Source organism: Neovison vison, chromosome 13 (genome assembly GCF_020171115.1).
Source record: "Neovison vison isolate M4711 chromosome 13, ASM_NN_V1, whole genome shotgun sequence".
Lineage (NCBI taxonomy): Eukaryota > Metazoa > Chordata > Mammalia > Carnivora > Mustelidae > Neogale > Neogale vison.
Window position 1 is genome coordinate 116,629,626 of NC_058103.1, and position 23,425 is coordinate 116,653,050.

At 51.7% G+C, this 23,425-nt stretch overlaps 1 protein-coding gene across 3 annotated transcripts; it reads right to left on the minus strand.

Moving 5' to 3' along the window:
• Positions 1–9,648: 9,648 nt before the first annotated feature.
• Positions 9,649–23,108, minus strand: UBL7 (ubiquitin like 7). 3 transcript variants are annotated; one of them, XM_044230462.1, is made up of 12 exons: positions 22,796–23,018; positions 21,669–21,719; positions 21,300–21,512; positions 20,477–20,596; positions 16,448–16,530; positions 15,587–15,671; positions 14,803–14,860; positions 13,947–14,080; positions 13,644–13,693; positions 13,244–13,411; positions 12,577–12,699; positions 9,649–9,896 (listed from the first exon to the last, which is right to left on the minus strand). In XM_044230462.1, exons 3-12 carry the CDS (start codon positions 21,481–21,483, stop codon positions 9,759–9,761), a joined length of 1,143 nt encoding a protein of 380 aa, XP_044086397.1. In that variant the 5' UTR covers positions 21,484–21,512; positions 21,669–21,719; positions 22,796–23,018; the 3' UTR covers positions 9,649–9,758. The 3 variants fall into 3 exon arrangements, with proteins under 3 accessions (XP_044086397.1, XP_044086398.1, XP_044086396.1); XM_044230463.1 differs by lacking the exons at positions 21,669–21,719; positions 22,796–23,018 and adding an exon at positions 23,025–23,108; XM_044230461.1 differs by lacking the exon at positions 21,669–21,719.
• Positions 23,109–23,425: the final 317 nt, after the last annotated feature.

Here is a 23,425-nt window from a genome sequence, read left to right on the forward strand (position 1 = left end):
TCGCCTCCCTGCTGGCCAAAAGGGGCGCAGTGCCCACCGGCAAGGCACCTTCGTCACCCCCTCCTCGGCAACTCCAAGGGGAGAACCCAGGCTGCCAGGGACTAGACAGACTTGTGGTTTCCTGTGATCGGTGGCAGGCTCTGTCCCCTCTGAGCCTCCTCAGATCCACTTCCCCCTACTCCATGAAAAGGTTGGCCTGGAAGTCGGGAAGGACCTCTCCCAGGGCACAGACAAAGTAACCTCACTAATGGCCAGCTAAGTGGTGTGGACCCTGAAAGCTATGGTTCTCAAGAAGACAGGCTGGCTTGAGCGGACACAGTTCCCTCTGAGCCTGCAGGGAGGAGTAAGATGCTTTCCCCTAGGGGCAAGGTGGCAGAGGGTAGATGATCTATGGGGAGCACTCAGCACCCCATCATTGCTCTGCTGTGAGAACATGGAATTTTCATCTTGGCCTGACTCCCTCCCCTCTCCCTTCTCCTCCTTTCCCCAACCAGCAGCCTTCTGGGCTGCCTCCCCCCAGCCAGCTGGTGTATGCTCAGAAAATCCAAACTCATTTCCATGTGAGTGGAGGGGGATATAATTAAGAAGGTCCCTTTCCCAAGTAGAAAGAGAAGGGAGCATCCTGCGTTCCCAAGACTCAGTGTCCTGGAGGCAGGGTCAGGCCAGCTGGAGGGAGTCTCTGGCCACAAAGTGTACCGGGCTCGGCCATGCAGGCAACCCACGGCCATAGCTGCGGCGCCAGGCAGGATCCAGACCCAGTCCCTCTGCAGTTCCGTGAACAGTCCACGCAGCTGTGCCATTAGCTCATCGCCTTGGAGCCACATGCCTGCCCTTTGTAAAGGAGTCTCCTCTCCCTCAGGCCAGAGAGGTCCCAGCCTCTTCCACCTCTGCTTGTGCCTGAAGGAACCACGGATGGGAATTTCACTTCTCGAGTGCTTACTGGATACCCTTCTCCAGGTGGACTGCCCGCTCCAGTCCCCGCTGCCCGTCCCTATGCCTCAGTGTCCTGCCACATGGGCTTCTACCCTCTCCCTCAGTGAGGTCACTCTATGCTGTGCGGCCTCCTCACTCTAGCTCTGCCCACCTCCCCGTTTTCTAAGGTTTGTGCTATTACTCAGCTCCTTTTGCAAATAAGAAAACCAAGGTACAGAGAGGGAATGCGATATACACAAGGTCACACAGCTAGTTGGAGAGGTTTGGAGTAGCAGCTCGGGCCATCTCCCTGGTGCCTCCACTCATGTTCTAGACCATAACGCTCTGATCTCCGTGCTCTGCCCGCTGTTGCTGCTGCCTGTTGTCTATGGCTGGAGTCTGCAGCCAAGTAATCCTCAGAAAGACCCAGACAGGGCCCAGGTTACCAGGTGCTGGGCAGAAGGGCAGGCCAGCGCGGCTGGGCTCAGCCTCCCAAGCAACAGGGCAGCAGATGGAAACCGGGGTAGATGCCAGGGAAGTTTTTTTTTCCAGGATGGGGTGGGGAGGATGGGGGTAATGTTGAAGACCTCGTGTCCCAGGGTGGGCCTCTGGCTGGGTTTCTCCATGCCCAGCTTAGCAGCTGCTGCACTCATGGGCACCCCCAAGCCAGCCAATCTAGGGGCAAAGGGCCAGATGGCAGCCCACTCCTGGTGGGCTACAGGCAGCCAGGGGAAGTGAGAACTAGGCCTATGATTGGGGCAACAGCTCTGTAGAAGGAGAGAGCACCTAGACTGTGGGCATAGAGGGGAGCAGCACAGGGAAAGCACAGGGCCAGGACTGGTGCTTAGGGATGGACTTCCCTGCTTTAGGCAGCATAGGGAAATCCACTGAGAATGGTAAAGGGGGTGACAGGAGCCTGCCTGCCTCAGTGGGGGCCTGGAGCAAACATGGGGACATAATCCCCACTCACAGCAAATGGTGGGAAACTGACCAGCAGAAGCAGCCACAGATGGGAATGCTCATGGGCCTGAGGGAGGTGCGTTCCTGTCCTCCCGTTTCCCACGGCTCCCCATATGGGGGACAGGAGCTGGGGGGAGAAGGCTGGGACAAAGGAATGGTGCAAGGGCTCCTATCCTGGAGGAAAATACCTTGAAGAGGTCTTCCCTGTGGGTAGCTGAGGCACAGCCAAATCCAGAAGGCCCCTTGGGGAGTCAGAGTAATGGACACATACAGACCTGAAGTTCAGAGCCCCGTAGCAGCACTGGGACCCCTCCCCAGCCTTCCAAGCCAAACCTTTCACAGCCCTACTCAGAGCCTTCCTGCTCTCTTGAAGCTTTCTCTGTCCCCCTCCTCAGCCCTGATTCCACAGCTACGTTTGGTCAAAGGAGTGACCCACCCCTCACAAGAGGGCAGCGGTAGGCACAAGGAGCCCAAGTGCCTAACATCCCACCATGCTGTGAGGCCTCAGAACTTGGTGTCCACCCAGGCCTGCTGTCAGCTCACCGCAGCAGCTCTTACTGTCTCCCCACTCAACACCACTAGCACCCATGGTGGGGGTTGGGGAGGCAGCAGAGACCGGGGAAGTCTGGAGAACAGTGAAGCAGACGGGGTGGGGAACACTGAAGGGGCACAGGCTCTGTCTACTCAGGGAAGCTGATACTCATCCCTGGTCAGAGGGACCACGGGAAAGCACACCCAGTCGGACAGGTAATGCGATATTTCAAGAGAAGCTGAAAATTAAATTTTTACTGAAACGCCCAGTTTTAAAACATTGGCAGAAACCTCAAAAGTAAAATGTTTATGGACATGTACAGCATGTCTGGAAATTCCAACTTACTGTGTGCTCACTGTCTGGCAGGCCTGTGACTATCTCACGGGCACAGGCTAGACACCACAGCCTTAGCTTCCCCTGGACCTGCCCAGCCCAACCCTCTGAAGACCATGTCAGGGCTTAGGGCTGGACCATGTGAGGTGCACACAGGAAACCCTTCTTGGCTTGTGCGGGGCCCTGGTCCCACAGCTCAGCTTTCCCTTCGTGCTCTGTCTGCCCCCTAAGACTCTGCCCAGATGTGCAGGGTCTCCCCACCTATCCAAGCCCGACTCCTCCTTTCAGGCCCACTCAGAGTCACGACCTCCACATCCTACCCCAGAGGGTCAGCATTTCCCAGCAGGATCCCATTCCTGCATCTCTGTTCTCTATCCTAGCTATTCTAGATGCATTTTTATTCATTTAGCTCTACCCTAAATTGCTAAGATTGGGGTCTGGCCTGCTAAGTAGGGACAAAAGTAAAAACCCACAGGGGGATAGTCAGTGATGGCCAGGCGATTGGCAGGTAAGAGCTAGACCTTTTCTTCTTCCGTCGAGGCACTCAGCTCACCTAAAACATATCAGGTCCTGCCATGGCTTCCAAGGGGCAACCCAGAGTCCTAGCCCCCAAACTCTGCCCGCTGGGCACTGGGCCTGGGGTGGGAGTGCCACCTGGTGGCCACTTTGGAACAGAGCGCGTCAGCCCAAACTGCAGCTACAGATCGTCCCAAGAAGACTTTCTGGAGACAAACTCCTCCTCCCTCTGCCCCACCATAACCCCACCGCCACCCCCATCTCTGAGCCTCTATTCTCAGTGCCCAAGGCCTGTGGTAGAGCAGGATCTCATGGGAGTCATGTGGCGCCCATCCAGACCAACGAAGTCTCCTGACTCGAAGTGGCTGGGAGGTCAGAGAACAAATCCCAGCATGGCCACTGACCCAAGTCAGGCAAGGCCTTGCCCCAGCCTGAGCCTCTGCTCCTGTTTACAGAAGGAAATACAGCAGCTATGCTTCTTCTGGTTGATCTCCACTCTAGGGCACAGACCAGCAATGCTTTCTCATCCTACTTTTTGCCTGTCCTTGTTTGTAGGTTGAAATGCATGTGCTTTTAAAACTAGCTCTGTAGGACGGGCGTCCCAGGACCCTCCCAGCTCTGATGTGATGTCCGAGCCTGCCGTGGCCACCTGAAAAAAGAAACACTTGCAGACATTTGGTCTCCCACAAACCGTGCCCAGTCTTCCATAGATACAGTGGTCTAAGAATCCCAATTCTTGACATTTGGTTTAGCCTGGGAGCCCCTCACAGCAGCCCTGACAGAGGTCACACAGCCTCTCACGTACCCCAGCGACCATGAGCTCACCTTCAAGGAAGGCTCGCCCACCTTACTTAGCTCTGATGCAGCGGTCTCCCCCAGGGGAAGACTCCTGCCCAGTGGTCCTAAATCTGTCCTCCACGTCTAATCCCTCTCCCTGGGATAGAGCCAGGGGATTTCAACAGGGGATTTCAACACGGAGGTCATGTCCTTCTAAATCTATTCTTTTTTCAGGGTAAATAACCTCAGTTCCAATTCAGTCCTCTCATGGGGTTTTGAGGGTTTTCTGTCATCCTGGCTGACTCCTAGGACATCGGCAGTCATTTAACAAATGTCTACAGAGAAGATCTTAGGTGCTGGGGAGCTGGGTTTGTGCCCACCTCCTTCAAAAATAGGGTGGCAGATCAGAACACAACATTCAGGGAAGAGGCTGAGTAGCAAAGCGTTGGAAGCTTGACTTCCCTCTTAACCAATCCCCTAAAGACACTGCCTTATTGGGCTGAGTGCTAAATGCTACTGATCTTAGCCCAGAGTCATCCTTGGGCCAATTCCTACCCACCACGAGTGGCTTTCTGGAACACTGGTTGAGAAAGATGGTGAGTCTGAATCTGGGCCCAAGAGGGGGAAAAATGAGACCCCGTCGTCTTACGTAAGAGCAATTGATTTTCTAGTCCCCACCACAGGACCTTAGACCGTGCCTACTCCTGTCCCTCTTTTTTTAATTTTTTAATTTTTATTTATTTGACAGAGAGAGAGAGACTCAGTGAGAGAGGGAACACAAGCAGGGGGAATAGGAGAGGGAGAAACAGGCTCCCCACTGAGCAGGGAGCCGGATGCAGGGTTGGGATCCCAGATGACCCAAGCCGAAGGCAGATGCTTAATGACCAAGTCACCCAAGTGCCCCTATTCCTGTCCCTCTTATCAGGGTTGCCTCGTCAGAACGCTGACTCCATCTATCATCTAGAACATTCACTAGCCCAGTTCTAAGAGCCCTGCCAGCTCTGATTCGCACATTGTCAATCTCCACTCCAATCTTAGCAATTTAGGTAGGAAGGGAAGATGTCAAGCAGGACACAAGGGAGCTCTAAGAGGTTAGGCTGTCTGTGGAAAAGACCCAACCCTCCGCCAGTCTCATTTAGAAGACTGAATCCCTTCTAAAAAGCAAGCTGCCACTTCCTGAAGGGATGAGTGCTGAGCAGGCCCCGCGGTGCCTCCCACGGGCTTCTAGGCCTGGCACTAAGGCACGAGGCCCCAGGATATGGATCCCAGGAATCATGCCCATCCAGTCCCACCCCAGTCCTAGAAAGGTTAGTCTCCCAGCACGCCCAGATCCCGTGACCAGAGGAAGCCCTCATGTGTAAAAAGGGGGAGTATCTACCTCTCAGGGTCGTCATGAGGTTCAGCTGAGATGGCATCTGTGCATGCCTAGCTCTGGGACTGGCATAGAGAGGGGGCTTGATAGATGAGTACTAGTGGTCGCTGTCAGCCGTTTTGCCAGGGTACAGGAGGGCAGTGCCTAGATCTCTGCACGAGGCATTTCAAGCATACAGGAAGCTGAATTCTGTCAGTAGCAACTGTAGGGCGTGAAGGAGCCAGACAGGGCTGGGCCCAGGGAAACCAGGGGCACAGCCAAGCCGACCTAACCCCCACCCAGGCCCAGAGGGGGCTTGGAGAGGCTGGGTAAGCACACGGGGGCCCGGAGGTTGGAGAAGATTTAACCCCCGCCCTGACTTTCTCAGCAAACATGCGATGCCATGGCCTGTGGCAGAGGTGACAAGGGGCCAGCACAGGGTAGGGCTCTGAGAGCTTGGTCTGGGGCCCAGGCCAGATGGGGCCCATGTGCCCAGCAAGCTGTGCCAGCCCAGCCCATGCCAGCCCAGCCAAATTTGAGTTATATCAGGAGAAGGGATCTGTTCAGAAAACTCACCCATCTTTGCATATTTACATATTCTATTTTGGGGTCCCTTCCTTTTTTTTTTCTCCCCTTAGCTTCCTAGAAAAGTTCTCATGAGCAATTCCAACTTCACCTCTGCTGAACTGCAAAAGCTCACTCTCAGTCTCATCTCCCCTCCAACTGCCAACCATCTTCCTCCAGCTACCCTGTCACAGGCGAGGTTCCCCCAGAGCTCTCCAACTTCCCTGCCTCTGCTGCCCCCATCTGTTAGGGCCTTGACCCCTACCACTGGGCTCTGGGTCCATGACAATATCTCTGCAAGGTTGCCGTGGCTCAAGTTGGCAAGACGAAGGTTACAAGCCCCGGTTACCAGATCTCTCCATGACGGCCCACAGCACCTGACCAAGCCCTCTTTTGTCCAGTTCCGTCCACTCTGGCAGCTATGACAACTCCTGGTCTTGCATTCCCAGAATTGGCAGACACCCCCCTTCTATGTTCCCTGACCACCAGTCACCACCCCTATACGGTCTAACTCCTTAGTGGGGACCCCTTTCCTGCTAGCTATCCCTGAAGAGGTGAATTCCCTTGTCACGTGACACAGTCCCAGTCTTCAACTTAAGACTTCCTGATCATTATTATCTTCAGCCTCAGAACCATCCAACTGTTTGTTCTACAAGACATCCTCACCTGGCTGCCCCACGGCACTGTGAGCCCAACATGTCCCCTAATGGGCCCTGCGTTCCCAATCCCACGCCCCACCCCTTATTTGCTGCCCCATCTACCCATGCCAACCCTGCGGTCCCTTCCCTCTCCCCCTCGTCCCCACAGCTAGCCTGTCTTTCACATCTCCCTTCCCTCCCCGCCACTCAGCCCCCCTGCTGCAGCTCTCCTCGAGGCCCCACTTGAGTCCCATCTGCAGGCAGCAAGCCTCCTAGCCGGTCTCCTACTGCCAATCTCACTTCCCACAAATCCAGCCTCCACGCAGCTGTCAGGTTACCTCACAAGAATCTGGCTCCCCCACTGCCCTGCCTAAAGCCATCCAAGGAGCTGTCTGGTGTCAGGAGAAAGCCCAAGCTCCTCAGCCTGGTCAGACCCTGCAGCACCTCCCCCGCTGCCAACACACACAAACACACACTCACTCAGCAGCCAGGGGCAGCAGTGGGAGGTACACCAGCTTTGGAATAAGACAGACCTGAGTTCCCAAGGCCGATTTGCCCAATGCTTAACTGAGACTGTGGACAGATGACCTCACTTCTCGACCCCGGTGTCCCCATCTGATAACTGGGGGTAATTAAATATGTTCCCCTTTCCCAAGATGCCGTATGAATGATGATTCCTTGCTGTTAATTGGCTCTCCACCTGCCCTCCCCTCACACCGCCACACTGCCCGGTGAGCCCATGGTCAGTGCTAAGTGGATCACAGCTTCCTCACTGGCCTCCCTCCTGCAAGTCTGCCCTACTCCCCACCTGTTCACACACAGCTGCCAGTGACCTCTCTAAAATGCAAAGCTCACTCTACCCTGATTCGAAATCTCCCACAATGTCCCAGTGTCCTTCAGAGAAGTCCAAACTCCCTATGACGTGGCTTACAAAATGACCCAGCCTCTGCCTGCCTCAAAATCCACCACCACATAGGGCCATAGGACCCCTGTTCTTCCCACTCCAGCCCACTCAAAACGTACTCCTTCGCGCCCAGGTCCTCCTCCCCCTCAGCTCTCGGTCGGGCACCACTCTCTCCAAGCAGCTCTCCCTCACACACATATGCCCACCCTAACCCAAGTGAGCTCCCCGTCCTAGGAGCCCCAAGCCCAGGGGACCTGCCTCGCCAGCTCTCCCCAGGCCTTAGTGTAAACATCTGTTTTTCTGTCTTCCCAGTGACGTGGCTCTGTGACAGCAAGGACCCTGTCAGGTTTACCTGGCACAGAGCAGAGGCTGGATAAATGTTTGTTGAAAGTGTGGAAGGAACAATGATGAGGAAGGAGGCCTTGGCCCATGGAAAGCCCCAGACTCCGTCGCAGCACTTATCAGACTCAACATATATTATTTAAAATGTGGCCAAAGGAAGCAAAGCCAACTTGCCAAGACCCTGGAGGAAAGAGCTGACAAAGAAGGGAAAGGGAAATCGTGGAAACAGTTCAATTCTGGGAAGCCCTACAACTGGTATTTCGGGGTCAGTTCCAGGGACAGAACAGGGTTACCCAAATGTCTCACAGCATAAAGGGGTGGGGGAGCTCCAGCACCTCTGAAGGCAGTCCCCAGGGGCAGAGTATGACTTGCCACAGAATGAAACTAGCTCTAGGCAGGCAGTAGCTTGGGGAGAGGTAGGGCTGTGTCAGGCCCATTTGACCAAGTGGTCCCACGAGGATGGAAATGGCCTTTGTTTCCACCACAAACGAGCCAAGGACACCGCATGCAAAGACAGAGCTTTGTTCCCAAGCACAAGGAGGCAGATGGGTTCCAAGCAGACCACTGAGGCACAAAGAGGCCCGGCACCAAGAAACCAGGGTGAGTTCCGAAACTTTGCAGCCAATGCGAACACTTCTAAACTAGAACAGAGAGGGGAAGGCCGCAAGACTTCACATTTTCTGGAGGAGGGAAAGAACAATGTGCTATTGAGGCCATATCTGGAACCATGGGTCCCCCCTGAGTACCTCCTTTAAGAGCATCACTGATAAACCGGAAAGCACGCAGAGAGAACAGGACGCGCCAACACTAGCATAAGCCAAAGGGCCAAGTGACTTGCCATTTGTCTCCCTCACCAGAGCCCCACTAGCAGACCACAGGGATTGGGGACTAAAGGCCAAACGCTCGGAGAAACAAAGGACAGAAGAGGCAATCCTTAGGAGCGGGGACACCTCTCGTCCCAGGAAGCGAAAAGCACAAGCTGAATGACCATGACTGCAGATGCCGCAGACAGAACGTCTGCCAAAGGCCCAGGGCAGGAGCAGACCCCTGTGCTCCTTTCCACTGAAACACCATCTGAGGGGAAGGATGTGACAAAGTATTCAAAGCACACGAAACCCACTCGCTCAACTTGGACGTGTCTGCGACGCGGTAGGGAACACTGTGCCAAGGGGAACGAGAGCTCAGGCAGATGGAGCAGCAGCTTGGGGGTTGGTGCCCTCTCTTCAAGATGAAAGCTGAGCCCTGTTCGTGTTGGTGTTGTTGTTTAGTATTGTTATTTAACTGCTCTTGTATTTATGCCTTCAGGACAGAGAAGAGGGCCCTGCCTTCTGGCACGGCTCTAAGGCCTGCAGTCTGGCTCTGGAGTCATTACAGCATCAGTGGCAAAGACTGCCTGAGGAGATGAGGCCAGGAGAGGGAGGCAGAATCTTCTAGAAGCATGTGAGAAGGCAAGCTGCCCTACCTGATCCCAGTAAAAGTAGCCCTGGCTAATCCCCAGCCGGGGGTCATGTCAGAAGCACACGCCTCTTCTGGCCATAGTGGCCACACAGCAGCCACCCTGGACACTGGGTGGCAGCCTTGCTCCAACCTGGGGCATGTCATGAGGCTGCCACACCCCAAGTACCAAAGGGTCTGGGGCTAGCATGGGAAACTTCTCCCAAAACAGAGTCTGGGCATCACACAACATCCTATGACCACAAATTTTCCACCCAAGGCTCAGAAGCAGGGCCGAGCCACACACCAAGACCCACACGCCCTGCTTGCCCCCCTGCCTCCACCAGCTCAAGTCAGCCAGACAGGCCACACAACAGACAAGGCAGAAGGTCAACCATCAGATGTATTGGGGAGAGGAGAGATGAGGCACCTTCAGGGTGTCTCCCGGGGGCAGCCACCTTGGCAGTTTGCTGGGGGGTGAGAAGGAACAGGAGTTCATGGGGCTCCGCCGGCGAAGATGAGCTCCAGGGCCGCCTGGATGTCACCGCCCGTGGCCTGCAGGGCTCGCAGGCTCAGCTCGTCGTCCTGGATGCCCATGTCACGTAGCTGCTGCAGCTGAGGCTGCCACTGGCTCTGCAGAAAGAAAGGAGCAGGCAGAAGATGTTAGCTGTGCTCCTCTGCAGACTCGCTCCGGTCTGCCCTCGCGGCGGGAGTCAGGAGAAGAAGGTGGGTTCCCACGGCTTTCAGCAGAAGGGCGGGAGGGTTCAGAGAACGAACGAGCAATTTTTCCCAATTAAAAAAAAGGAAAATGCCACCGTAAAGATCAAGAGAAGGCGCAGATTACTCATAGTCTAAATTTCGAAAAATCAAACAACTTTCTTTCTCCTGCTCTATGTATAGACCAACAGACACGTACACATGGAATGGCGGGGGGAGGGCATACATTTTTAAATTAGTTTTATTTCTGAGCACGACACAGGGTGAAAAGTCTCACTCTATCCACTCCCATTCCCACCAGAGAACCTATTTTACTTTGAGAAAATACAAATATGTATTCTTAAATCCTTTTCTGAGACCCTTGTTCTACATTCAGCAACCCTTCCCACTTTTTTCCAACAAAATTAATGCATCCCCGTGATCTCTCTATGCCACTAAGTAAAGACCCTTTCATTTATTTTTAATTTTTTTTCTTAAGATTTTTATTTGAGAGAGCACGTGAATGTGCACACAGGATGGGGGAAAGGGGCAGGCAGAGGGAGAAGCTGATTCCTGGCTGAGCCAGGAGCCCGACTCGGGGCTCAATCCCAGGATCCTGGGACCATGACCTAAGCTGAAGGCAGATGCTTAACCGACAGAGCCACTCAGGTGCCCCTAAATAAAGATTTTTTTTTTTTTAAGATTTTATTTATTTATTTGACAGACAGAGATTACAAGTAGGCAGAGAGGCAGGCAGAGAGAGGAGGAAGCAGGTTCCCTGCTGAGCAGAGAGCCCGACGTGGGGCTCAATCCCAGGACGCTGGGATCATGACCTGAGCTGAAGGCAGAGGCTTTAACCCACTGAGCCACCCAGGCGCCCCCTAAATAAAGATTTTTAAAATAATATTCCAAATCATGGACATCCTGAAATGTATCATAACCAAGCTACTTCCAACCTTCTGCCATCACAAACAATGCTACAGTGACCACCTCTGTACAAATGTCACTTTCTACACACACATTACCTCCATCTCCAGGATAAATTCCAAGAAATGGGGCTGTAAGGAATCACACGCCTTTAAGACCAACAGTATTTCCTTTCCACAAAGAGTCTTCTATTGCCCTTTGCCCCTTTTCCTATGGAGTTCTTAATCCCAAATTACTAGAATTCTCCATACCAGGGAAGTTTTGCCCTTTGCCTGATACATGTTAAAGGTTTTTCCCCAGTTTGTTTGGCTTCAGTCTTTGCTTGTTTTTTGTTCGTTGGTTTGGTTGGTTGGTTGGTTTGGTTTGCAATGCAGAAATCTTCACTTTTACAAACTCAAGATCTTTTACTCTTCATGTAATGGCTTCTGGATTTTAACTCTCAGCTACAAAAGGTCTTTCTACTATAAAGGTTTAAAGAAATTAACCCACATTTTCTTTTAGTACTTTCAAAGCTTAATAATATCTCTACCTCATGAAGGAGGAAGTGCATGACTTAGGGAAGACAATGTGCTCACCTGTGCGAAAGAGAAGGCAGTGGGGATGACATGCAAATTCAGAGAGGCATGGAGAGCTTTTCAAAAACCACACAAACCAACTCGGCCTCATTTATGGGCCAGGTGGAGCCAGTGAAAGCTCCTGAGCTGGACAGCAGAGTGAAGAGGCATCAAGCTGGGGAAGACGAAGGAACGGAAAGGACAAGCTGTCCACAGGCCTGCTCCTGTTCCCCCTCACTGTCCAGTTTTAGAGTTTAGTCCAGGTTTAGAGAAAACCACAGGGCCTGGAAACCTGTCTTTCCCACTGGATGGCTTCACGAACCTGGACAAGTTCCAGAAATGACACTCACCCCCCAGACTCAAGTGAGGAGCAAAGGAAAGAGAATGCAACAGACAGCTCACACATGCAGATGTGCAAGCAAACAATGGTACCTAGGACCTTCCACTTAGCTGCTAGGGTGACCTTCCCAGGAAGCAAAGCAGCAGTAGTATCCTTCCTTGCTGAAAACCTTCCATGGCTCCCTGGTGATCGCAGAATCCAGCCCGGTCTCCTTACCCAGGAACTCCAGGCCTTCGTGCTCAGGCTCCTGCTCCCTTTTCACTGGCTCCAGCTCAGGATCTTCTCCACAAGGACATTGCCCTCTAGCCCGCAAGCTTGGGTATGCCACGTGTACATCCACAAGTGGCTGCCTCTGCCTGGATACCGTCCTCCCACCTAAATACCTCCTTCCCCACCTGGCTAACCTCTAACCAACTCGCTGACGATCACCTCTCCTTGTTCCCCTCCATGGCAGGGATGATGATGGCTTGTCTCTGCCCCAGGAGCTGGACCCAGGTCTGAAATATATGTACTCAACATTCAGTCGGTGCTCATGGAATGAATGAATGACCCCTTGACTCAAACTGCCCTAAGTATCCAAGCCACACAGTCATGGAGGCAGGCCACAGTCACAGGGTCTGGGAGCAGAAGCCACAGGGACAACTACCCTTGCTGGGAACACCCTCTCCTGTCACACCACCATGCCCCAGCTGTTTCTGGAGTGAAGAAATCCCTCTGCGGAGCAGAAAGAAGCTGACTACCCAAAGTAGCTAAGAAGCTGCCAGTAACCAGGACACCAGGAGGAGGGAAAACTGACCTGAAGGCTGGGTTGCCCCGATGCCTGAAGGGCATGCTGTAGGGCTTGGCTGAAGAGATCGTTGGTGATGGGCGTCCCTGACTGGACCCCTGAAGACATCGGCGAGGTCCCCGAGGAATGGCCCTAGAGACAAAGCAGCGGTCAGTGCCACCCCAGAGCCACCGAGTCTTCCAGCGCGTTACCAGCTGCCGTCCCAGCAGCCTACTGTGGGGCCCTCGGGGACCCAACTACTGCCTCCCAAAAGAGACCTGCATGAGACGACCACACAGGGGTACCTAAAAGCTCCAGGAAAGATTCCATCCTCTTTTGCTCCAGGGAAATGGAATCAAGCCCCTGACCTAGCCTAGGGCCCCAGCACTAGGAGAGACGCCCTTGGCAGCTACAGTGACCGTTACCAGGAACGCTTAGGCCACATGGCTGAGCCCTGTCAGGGATGAAGGAGGGCACATTATGTGAGCTATGAAGAGAGGAAATCTGGACTGTACTGAACCCTGGAGGCTAAGCCTTAAAGCCTAGGGGTGAAGGGGAGGTTGACAGAGCTGCCCTGAGAACCCCACCATGGCTCTAGGCACACTTCAGCTCAAACCAGGTAGAGTACCAAGGCCAGTACCGCTAGGGCGCTTCTCCTCTGGGGGCCAGCCTCCCTCTTCAGGCCCTCCCTCCGTACCTGGGTGCCAGGAGTCGGTGTGTGAGAGCTGCTCTCCGGAGTGCTGGCCAGGGCTAGGGCGGTGGCCAGCTCACTCTGGGTGATGGGCCGGGGGCCGGCAGCTCCACTGTACCCCAAGGAGGCTGGGCGTGAGCTGGGTGTGCTGCTAGAGGGCGTGGACCTGGAGCTCTGGAGAAGGGAGGCAACCGGGAAAGTGGCAGTGTGGCACTCGGACAGTCCCACATGGGCTCCGCCCCTGCTACAGGACCTGCCTGAACGGGTGCCAGGCTCAGAAGGGAAGAGTATGCCACAGATTGGCCACCGAAGGGGTTAAGACCACCTCCCAGCTTGGGTGTGCCAAGTCCCAGGGAGAGGCACGTCTCGGGCACCCTCTCAAGTGGCAAGCAGCCAGGCCACTTACTGGGTGAAAGTCGTCCTCGTCATCAGAGAGCCCTTCGAACAGGAAGCCACCTGGAGGAGGGAGAACAGATTTGGGGAGGAAGAACAGAAAGGCACAGGCGTAGCTCCAGAATCTGATACTCTCCAAATTCACATTTTCGTCTCTCCCCTTGGAAAATTACAGGACAGATGCACTCCCTGACTCAAACCGAGAGTTCCCAAGGAACGCCCTCTGCCAGGGCTATACATAGCTGCTGAGTAAAGCAAATCCCTGGGCCATCGCGGGCTCCCCAGGGGGCCGACGTTACGCTGCCCTGGGGCCTACCAGGCATGTCCCGATATGAGCTGGAGGGTGCGCTCCGTGAAGAGGAGTCGGCTCCCGGCAGTGGGGTGCTGCCAGCCACCGAGTGCAGGACCAGGACGATGGCATTGACCAGGGCTGGGTGAGCAGGCACCAACCTGGACAGAGGCAGAAAGAAACAGAGGGTGACTGGGAAGGACCGAGTAACCTCAGCATGACAGAAGTTCTGGGTGCCCTCCAGACAATCGCACTGCCCGTACCCGCCTTTTAATTCCTCAGCACCTCCCAACGGCTGCCTCTGTCCTCCTGCTGCTCTGTCCCCAGCAACAGCAGTAGGCTCTGCGCTCCGAGGGTCCCCTGCATATGCTTCACCTGCCCTCCAGCAAGGCATGATGGGACATGCGCAGCCTAGGAGGCTCAGAGGCCCTTCTCCAGTCTCAACTCCGCAGAGACTTTCTTCCAGGAAATCTCTGGGAGGTCCCCTCTCTTCGTTCATGTGCAGAGTAAGGGATAGGACCTTTACTGTATCCCTTCCAAATTACTCTAGAATTTTAGTGATCAGTGCACCTGCTTATTTCCCCATCCTAAAGTATTTCCAAGGCTCTCCAATGTCTACAGAGAAAGCAGAACTGAACCAGGCCCACAAAGCCACCGCCCTCAGAACTCTGCTTCGTCTCCACATCTCCATGTGTCCCTGCCCTTGGACTTTGTCGGTCTACTGGTAGCCCCTGCTCTTTCTCACCTCCTGACATACTTCACAGGTGGACTCAGGGATAGACAGGATCAGGCTCTAAGAGCAGAACCCAGGGCGACAATGAGGTTTCTGGGCCAACCATCTGGGGAGGGATAGGAGACCCTTTAACAAGATGGGTATACTTACGTATCAAGCATGCTGGGATCAGCGAAGACAGAGAAGAGGTCCTTGTCCTGGAGAACACCTGAAGGAAAATAGGCCTCACCTCAGAGACTGGGAATCCCGCCAGATCCAGGAGGGCAAAGAAGCTGTAGGCCTCAGAATAATCGGCTCACGGGGACAGAGGATCACAAAGCAGCTTCCACAAAAAGGTGGGGGAACAAAGCTCCAAGAAGCACAAGTCAAGTGTTCTCCATCTTGTGCCCCTCTCATTGCCTCCACTTAGGTCACATGCCTCAGACTAACATGCCAGCCTCTCCTCCCCATATGTCTGGGTTCTTCCCTAAGCCACCAATGTGTCCAGGAAGTCTTTCCTGCCGGGGGCTAACTGCTGTCCCCCATTTGGCATCCTCATGTCTCATTTCTTTTTTTTTTTTTAGATTTATTTATTTGACAGACAGAGATCACAAGTAGGCAGAGAGACAAGCGGCGGGGGGTGGGGGCAAGAAGCAGGCTCCCCGCTGAACAGAGAGCCTGACGTGGGGCTTGATGCCAGAATCCTGGGATCATGACCTGAGCCAAAGGCAGCAGCCCAACCCACTGAGCCACCCAGGCGCCCTCATGTCTCATTTCTGATGTTAGGTAGGCCATGACTTCTCAGTGGCACTGACCACTTTTGGAAGGCTAGGTACAGGGGGCGCGTCTTGGTCTCTCCTTTCTCCCCAACAAGACCAGCGATTCTGGATAAGACGGGAATTGCCTTTCCCTGGTTTCTCCTTCTCCAACAGCTCCTATTTCTTCCGGCACTTACCGAGAGCAATAGGGTCACTGCTGAGGCCCGGCGTGGCCACAATGATCTGATCCAGAGACTCCTTATTGCCGAGCATCTTGAAGACCTGCAGGAGAAATGGGGAGGCTGGGCACTCTACTGGCCCAATCCACTCAGCAAACACCCACATGCTGCTGAAGGGCTTCCTCCCTCTACAAGCTCATGCCCACACACCACCTCAGTGGAAGAGTAGCCCCAGGAAACTGACAAACCTCTTTTTGCTCTAACATTGTGGCTTACTGGAGGGTAAACAATTAAAAAAAAAAAAAAAAAAGGCAAGATCAAAGTAAACCTTCAATTTCTATTCCTTTCCCTCATCTGCGGTTCTAATGTTTCCAAAATAAAAGCTCTCTTTGTAAAGCCTGTAGCAAACATTCCTCTAGGTCCCAAAAGCCCTTTTCAATCTCTATAAAATTATCATTTTGTATGCATACATATGGGGAAGTTTGCAGCTCTATTAATTTGGCTTATCCATTCCCCTATAGAGACACATCAGCATATCTGCCCAGTGAGGAAATCCAGGTAAGGCATGGTGGGCAGGCGACTCAGCAGCAAGTCCCAGAACGAGGCCCCGCAGAAATAGCATGTGGATCCATTGGCTGAAACTACATTCATTCCATGAAGCCGCTATCAGGAGAGGCGGGATCATTATCATTAGAGGGAATCAACAATACCTAGCTGAGAGAGCCCCTTTGGGGGACAAGAGGGCTCTACTGAGACTCACAGGCATGACAAAAACTCCCTAGGAACTCTCGGTAGCCATGGCGATGGGCTGCCAACTCCCACTCTACACCCCTCACCCACTATCCCGGGAAGGGGCTCCCAGCACAGGCTCGCACTCACCGCCTCCCTGTAGGACGAGCTGCTGTGCAGGGCGGTATGCAGCACCCGGAACTCCCTCAGGGCAGCCACTTTGTCCACAGGTTCTGGGATGAGACACTCAGTTACCCACAACCCAGCCTGGCCCCACGACAGAGGCACAGCGGCATTTCGGCACTTTCCCCAGCACCCCACCAAGTGGATGAGGGCCCCCGTGCAGAAACACCACTGGAGCCCCAGAGGTGAAAACCACACTCTCTTTTAAGCATCTCTGGCACATAAAACGAAGAGCTTCCAATTTCCCGCAAAGGTGACTCTTGCCACACAGAAGAGAGAGCTCTGATCGGTCTCCTGCTGTGGGAATTCTAGACTTCTGACATTTGCAAGGGGGAAGGTATGATCAACTCAGCAGACTTTTTATACAGTGGTTTAAAATAAGTATCGAAAGCCATCTGAACAATATGGAGCGATGCTGACACAGTATGGTAAGGGAGAGAAATAGAACACAAAGTTGTACATATGTTTTCTAGTAAAACTGCGTAAAATGTGTCCGTGTACACGTGGTCCCAGGCTAGAAGGGTACAGAGGGAAGAAGAGGACTTAGGTAGGGTGGCACAATCAAAGCTGATTGCTTCCTCTTTGGTATCTTCTTCCAGGCTTCTGTAGTATTATTCTGGATTTGAAAAAGTATATATAAGAAGGACCAAGGAAACACACTGTGCTCCTAGGGTTCTTGACAACCTTGTATTACACACCCCACAGCAAGTGGTTTGCTGAGACTCAAAGCTACCTTCTGATCTTTGGACACTATGATTCAGTCCCATACATGGGAAAGTTTAGCAGTTGTCTTAGTTTTCCTTGGTTTACTTTACTATTGAGGACATCAGCCCATTTCATAGTGGAGGAAATCTGGATAAAAGGAGAGGGAGAAGGTAGGAAGTCCACACTGGGTCACACTTTGAATGTGTCTTTGAATGTGGTTCTCCTCACCCAGGACAGCTACTTGTGATCTTACACACTGTGTACTGCCCAACTCCAGGGCCATCGGTCCCAAAGCAAGGGGAATAGCACCCGGGGTCTGGGGCAGCAATCATGTCCTTCCCTCTACTTCTAATCAGAGGTACCTTTCAACAAAGATTCATCTTAAGTGAATTACCCAATTTATTCATTCAACAAACATGAAGTAAGCCATTTACTCCAGGCCTGGTTTGGGGAAAGGCAGAAGAAGGCACGAAAATAAGACTCCCTACCACAGCAAGGAGCTCTTGGGACAGGAGAAGCAGCAAGACTAGATCAAAGCCACAAACACACAAGGACAAAGTAACAGGCTGAGTGCTCCACAGAGATGCAGGTCCCAGATAGGGCATGCGGAGCAGGAAGCAGACAGCCGTCACGGAGAGGGCGGGCTAGGACACAGAGCCGCCTCCCAGGGGAGACCATCTGAAGTTGGTTTTTGTGGCTGGAGCTCAGGGTACACATCGTCGCTGCTGGAACAGCAGGCTGAGTGAGATCCTGAGGAGACTGGTAACCTGCCACAGAGAACCATCAAAGAGATCCAGGTGGGAAGGAAGGGACTAAAAGGTTCTCCTCCTACAGGCGCTAATTGAGTGGGAGATGAAGAAATGTGCTTCCTTTTTTAAGAGCACTCAAGGATAAAATATCCAAAATGCCATCATGATAGGATTCTTTTCCGATATGAGTTTATTTTCACTCACAATAAAATGTGATTTTGTTTGAAAAATAAATCTCTAGGCCAAAGGAAGGAGGAAAAGGACTCTTAATAGATTAAGCCCGCCATCAGCGAAGAGTTATGGTTGTCTCCAAAACATCCCTGAGCTAATCTCAGTCTCACTCTTTGGAAGTGGGAGACAGCCAGCCCGATGGAAAGAACGTGGGTTCTGGAGCCAGGAAAACCTGATTCACATCCCAGCTCTTGCACTCGCTTTCTAAGTAGATGACCTTGAATAAATACCTTTTCTTTTTTCTTTTAAAGATTTTATTTATTTGAGAGAGAGCGAGAGAGAGAACTCACGAGCACCGCCCACCTGCATGCCTGCAAGCAGCGGGAGGGGCAGACGGAGAACCAGGCTCCCCGCTGATCAGGGAGTCGGACTCGGGACTTGATCCCAGGACCCTGAGATCATGACCTGAGCTGAAAGCAGATGGTTAACCAACTGAGCCACCCTGGCGACCCAATAAATGCCTTTTCTAATGCTCCTTTTCCTCATCTATAAAACGCTAATGCTGTCATCTGGCTGGCAGGCCTAATGATGAAATGCTGTATCAAAGAGAAACAATCTAGCTAGAAGGAGCAACATATGTTACTTTCCTTCTGGCAGTGCCTTCCAGCCAGAAGACCAGAGGGGCACACCTGGGGTGGACCACGTTGGGGTTACAGCTCTGTACAGAGAGGAGGGTGCACACCAAGGGAAGTGTGGACACCTCAATCAGATGACATCAGAGAAAACCGATAGGATCTGGGCTTTGTCTGTGATGTGGGGGGACATTTAAAGAAGTATGGTTTTGCTCTGGATTGAAGGCTGTCAGGAAGTGGGGAGGACTTTATGACTGGGTATCTTAACAATTCATACTTACGGGTACCTGGGTGGCTCATTGGGTTAAACCTCTGCCTTCAGCTCAGGTCATGATCTCGGGGTCCTGGGATTGAGCCCCGCATAGGGCTCTCTGCTCAGCGGGCAGCCTGCTTCCCCCGCTCCCCTGTCTCTGCCTACTTGTGATCTCTCTCTCTCTTTCTCTGTCAAAAAATAAATAAAAGTCCTAAAAAAAAAAAAAAAAATCCTTACCTAGAAGGAAGGAAAACTAGAACAAGGCCAAAGCTGTAACTGGTAAAAATGAAACAGTCAATCATGACAGCTGGACACAGGAGTATGTGGTCATTTTTGTGATGTGGACCATGTTCAGGGCTTTGTCTCTATTCAGAAATGAGAGGGATCTTATTGTTGCCTTGATCCATTACTTTCTCAGAGTGAGTGGCCTTATAGATGTTGGTGATCTGTTTCAAGGCCTAGCTGAGGGCCAAGCCAATCTCTGAATGTCAAAGACTGCCTTTCTCTTTTTCATTTCCCACAAGCGGACAAAAGAAGATCTTTTGTGGGCACCTGGGTGGCTCAGTGGGTTGAGCCTCTGCCTTCAGCTCAGGTCATGATCCCAGGGTCCTGGGATCAAGCCCCACATCGGGCTCCATGCTCTCTCTCTGCCTGTCTCTCTGCCTACTTGTGATTTGTTTGTTAAATAAATAAATAAAATCTTTTAAAAAAAAGAAAGAAGAAGATCTTTTTGTCCTTCATGTTTAGAATTGAAAAGAGGAGAAATTTCAAGCTTATAACGAATCACGGCCATCATGAAAGTACAAAAATATGTCAAACTGCCAGCTTCACAAAGCTAATCTTTTCACACAGCTTAGTTTTATCCTTGGAAAAGCTTTTAAAACACAAATAGAAAAATTTAAATTATGAATTCTAAGCAGCACCTTTTATTAATAAATCAAAAAGGCATTAAAGGTCTTGTAAGTTTACTCCAAGAGCTACTTTAATACTGTTATTCTCAAGCTTTAGGAAATTACACTACCAGGATAGCAGGAGGGATCGGACTGAATAAATCACCACCTAGGGCCACTTGTGGGGAGATTTGCTAACAGAAGGACAAACTACATCATTACAGAAACACAAGGTGTTTCCAGCTTTTTTCTGATGAGAACAACAAAAACAAAAGATACAAGGTTCACTGAGAAATCCACTGTTAATCTAAAGGAGTTTAAAGAGACACACACTCCCCATTCCACTAGGAAATAGTGGGTAATGGACTTAAAAAGTAGAGCAACAAACCCCTTTCTGTTAGCGGTGTTGACAGCAAGTAGATCAAAACTGCGTTCTATTACCAAAGGGAGACTAATCCAGTAAGTAATAAAGATATCCTCCATCACCATCTCAGTAAATCGCCTTTTTATTCCACCCAGGCCATGCCTCAAGAATACACAGATCCTTTCTTTGGAGAGATTACAGAGGCTCTTCCCATCTACGGACCCTTACTCACCTGGTTTCTGATCAGGCTCGGGCCAGGACTTCCGCAGAACATGGACTGTGGAGCCAGGTTGAATACCGTAGAAGTCAAGGGTCTGGTCATCTTTAAGCTTCCGGCCACAGTATATCAGATCTAAAAAGAGAATGGTCCACTTATATTTTGCTCCTCAAAACAATGTAGATGGTTTCTGCCTCTAAGAAACTTCTCTTGATTGGACAGATAGCTGGAGAATGATACTTGCTTTAAAAAGTACTCTTATTTAATACATACATTTTAATAAAAATCATTAGCAAGTACCAAGTCCTGGAGACTACTCAATTTAAACAAATGGGAAAATAAAACAACAAAAAAAGGATGAACCAATTGGATCCCTCAGCTATAACAAATTATGTTTATAATCTAATTTAATTCCTTCTTCCTCCACCTTGAATACCCTTGCCATCCTCCTTTCCTTTTTTATTACCTTCCCTCTAACCAACCAGGCAAACAAAAATCCTTCTAATCATCCTTCAAAACCCATCTTGAATACCACATACTGCGGGCCTCCCCCAACGATGCGCTCCTTCGTCTCTAGTCTACCCCAAATTCTTGCTCTTCCATGTCATAGTTAAGAACTCTGTGATAAGGATGCTAAGTTTAATGTACAACTGAAATGGCAACTGACAGTTTCATTACACAGTTTATGTTTCTATTCACCCAACAACATTCACTTCCCTGGACTGTTAACATGATGAGGCAACAAATCCCAAACTCTTAACTTACCCTCGCAATTCCAGAAGTATCTCCCCAGAAAGAGATCAGAGTAGCAGCCCATTCCCAGTTCACAGAAACTCACCAATCAGCTCAGGGTCTGGAACCGACTCCTGGAGTTTGCCAGCAATGAGCTGTTTCAGAAATGAAATACTGTAGCCCCCCAGAGAGTATTCACCCAGCTCTGACTCTGGCAACTGGAGAATAGACTTTGGGGCAAGTGGCTGGTCAGCCAGCTTCACCGCCAGGTGCCAATCTGAGAGAGACATCCTCTCTCTTTCGCGCTCTCTCTTTCTCCCTGTAAAGAAACAAAGTCTCACTGGTTAAAGGGCCTACACCATCCCCACCCCACCAAGGGGTTGAATGAAAACTAATTCAGTCTGACACTGTTGGAAAAACACAGGATGCAACATTGGGAGGCCAGAACTAGAATCGGAGTCCTCTCCTTACTCACCCTATGATCAACAGCACAAAACTCCAGCTCTCTGGGCCTCAGTTCCTTCATCTTTAAAGTGGACATAAAAACACCATCTCATCTAATAGAAATGTTGTGAGGTTCAAATGAGATCATCCAACCCTCCCCTTTATGTATGCTCCTTATTTCCAGTTTTCTTCATCAAGTCTTCTTGAACTGCAATAGCTTTGTAACAAGGTCCCTGCCTCTTGTCTATCTCCCTATCAAATACCCATGCTGAAAGCCAACGCATCCCTTTCTTTTTTTCAACTCAGTAGAGTTAACATACAGTTGAGTATTCCTTTCAGGTGTACAATTTAGCTATTCCACAATTCTGTACATTACTCACTGCTCATCCTGATTAAGTATACTCTTAAGTCCCATCACCTATTTCACCCATCCCCCCACCCAACTCCCTTCTGGGAACCATCTATTTGTCCTCCACAGTTAATCATTACTTTAGAACACAGACCTTATCAAGTCATTCCTCTGCTTAGAACCCCACCAATGACTCCAAACCACTGCTATGAATAAGTCGAAACTCCACAGCCTGGCACGATAACATTTTTTCTGTTCCCTCTGCCGGTCTTCCTCTCCCCCACCCCCCCCAACAGGGCCCTGCCCTACCCTAACCTCCCCAGCACTCACACTGCATGGAATTCCTCCTCCCTTAGGTCTCTTAGCAAACTCCTAACAAGATCAACTCAAATACAACCTCCTCGGCCCCCCTCTCCCTTTCCTCTGAGGTTCTCATGTTCCCTCAAGGCAAAGGGTAACAAATATCTATTTAATTCTCAACCCTCCACCCCCAACCCATTCTAGGAGGCCCTGGAAAGCAAAGACTAGAATTTTTGCCTTTATTGTCCCACTGCTTGGCAAATGTGCCCAGAAAATGCATCAGGAACTCCGAGGGTGGAAGAATCTCATAGGATCAGGCAAGCCCTCGTTACAATCATTCCAAAGAGCATAACCTGATTCCAAAGCGGCCTCTGGTAGGCAAGTTAAAAAAAAAAAAAAAAATGCCGTGTGGCTTTGAGGCTGCACAGCAGACCCCAAGGCATCCTCGAGGTACCGATCTACTTTAATACTGCTCAGGTTTATAAGAATAAATACGTCTTTTTATATACCATATCTCATTTAATCCTCTCAATTGTTTCTTGAGGCAGGCATTATCATCCAGATAATACAGACGAGGGAACTGAAACTCGGAAAGGTGAAGTTGCTGGCCCAAGGTTATAGACAGCTAGTAGTGGGGCAAGGACACTATCTTTAGGTGACGACCCCACCGCTCCCACGGGACCAGCTAACTTGTAGACACACGCCTAGCCCGCGCGGCCCAACACCCGGCGCCCTCACCCGTCCCGCGGAAGGAACCCGGCCGCAGAGCCGCCGGTGTAAACACACTCCGGTCCACTCGCCGGAAGCCGGAAGGCCTGCGCTGCACTCTGGGAGTTGCAGTTTCTGCTGCAGCCCCGCCCCTTCTGAGGGGGCCTCTAGGCTGGTGGCGCTAGTGGCAAAGCTTCCGGTTGACGGGGAGGGCGTGGCTTCTAGGCCACTTGAGATTTGCCGCGCGAGGGTATCTACCGGGCTTTCGTGGGCGAGGGGACTGGTACTTGTTTGCCTTCCAGGGCGCGAGTCGTGGGAGGTGGGCCTGGCGCCGTCCCAGGAAATGTGCAGAGTCCGTGGGCTACGGCGGGCTCTCAGGGAGCCGCCAGAGGGAAAGCTCGCTCGCATCCCCTCTCCCTGCTACCCTGGTC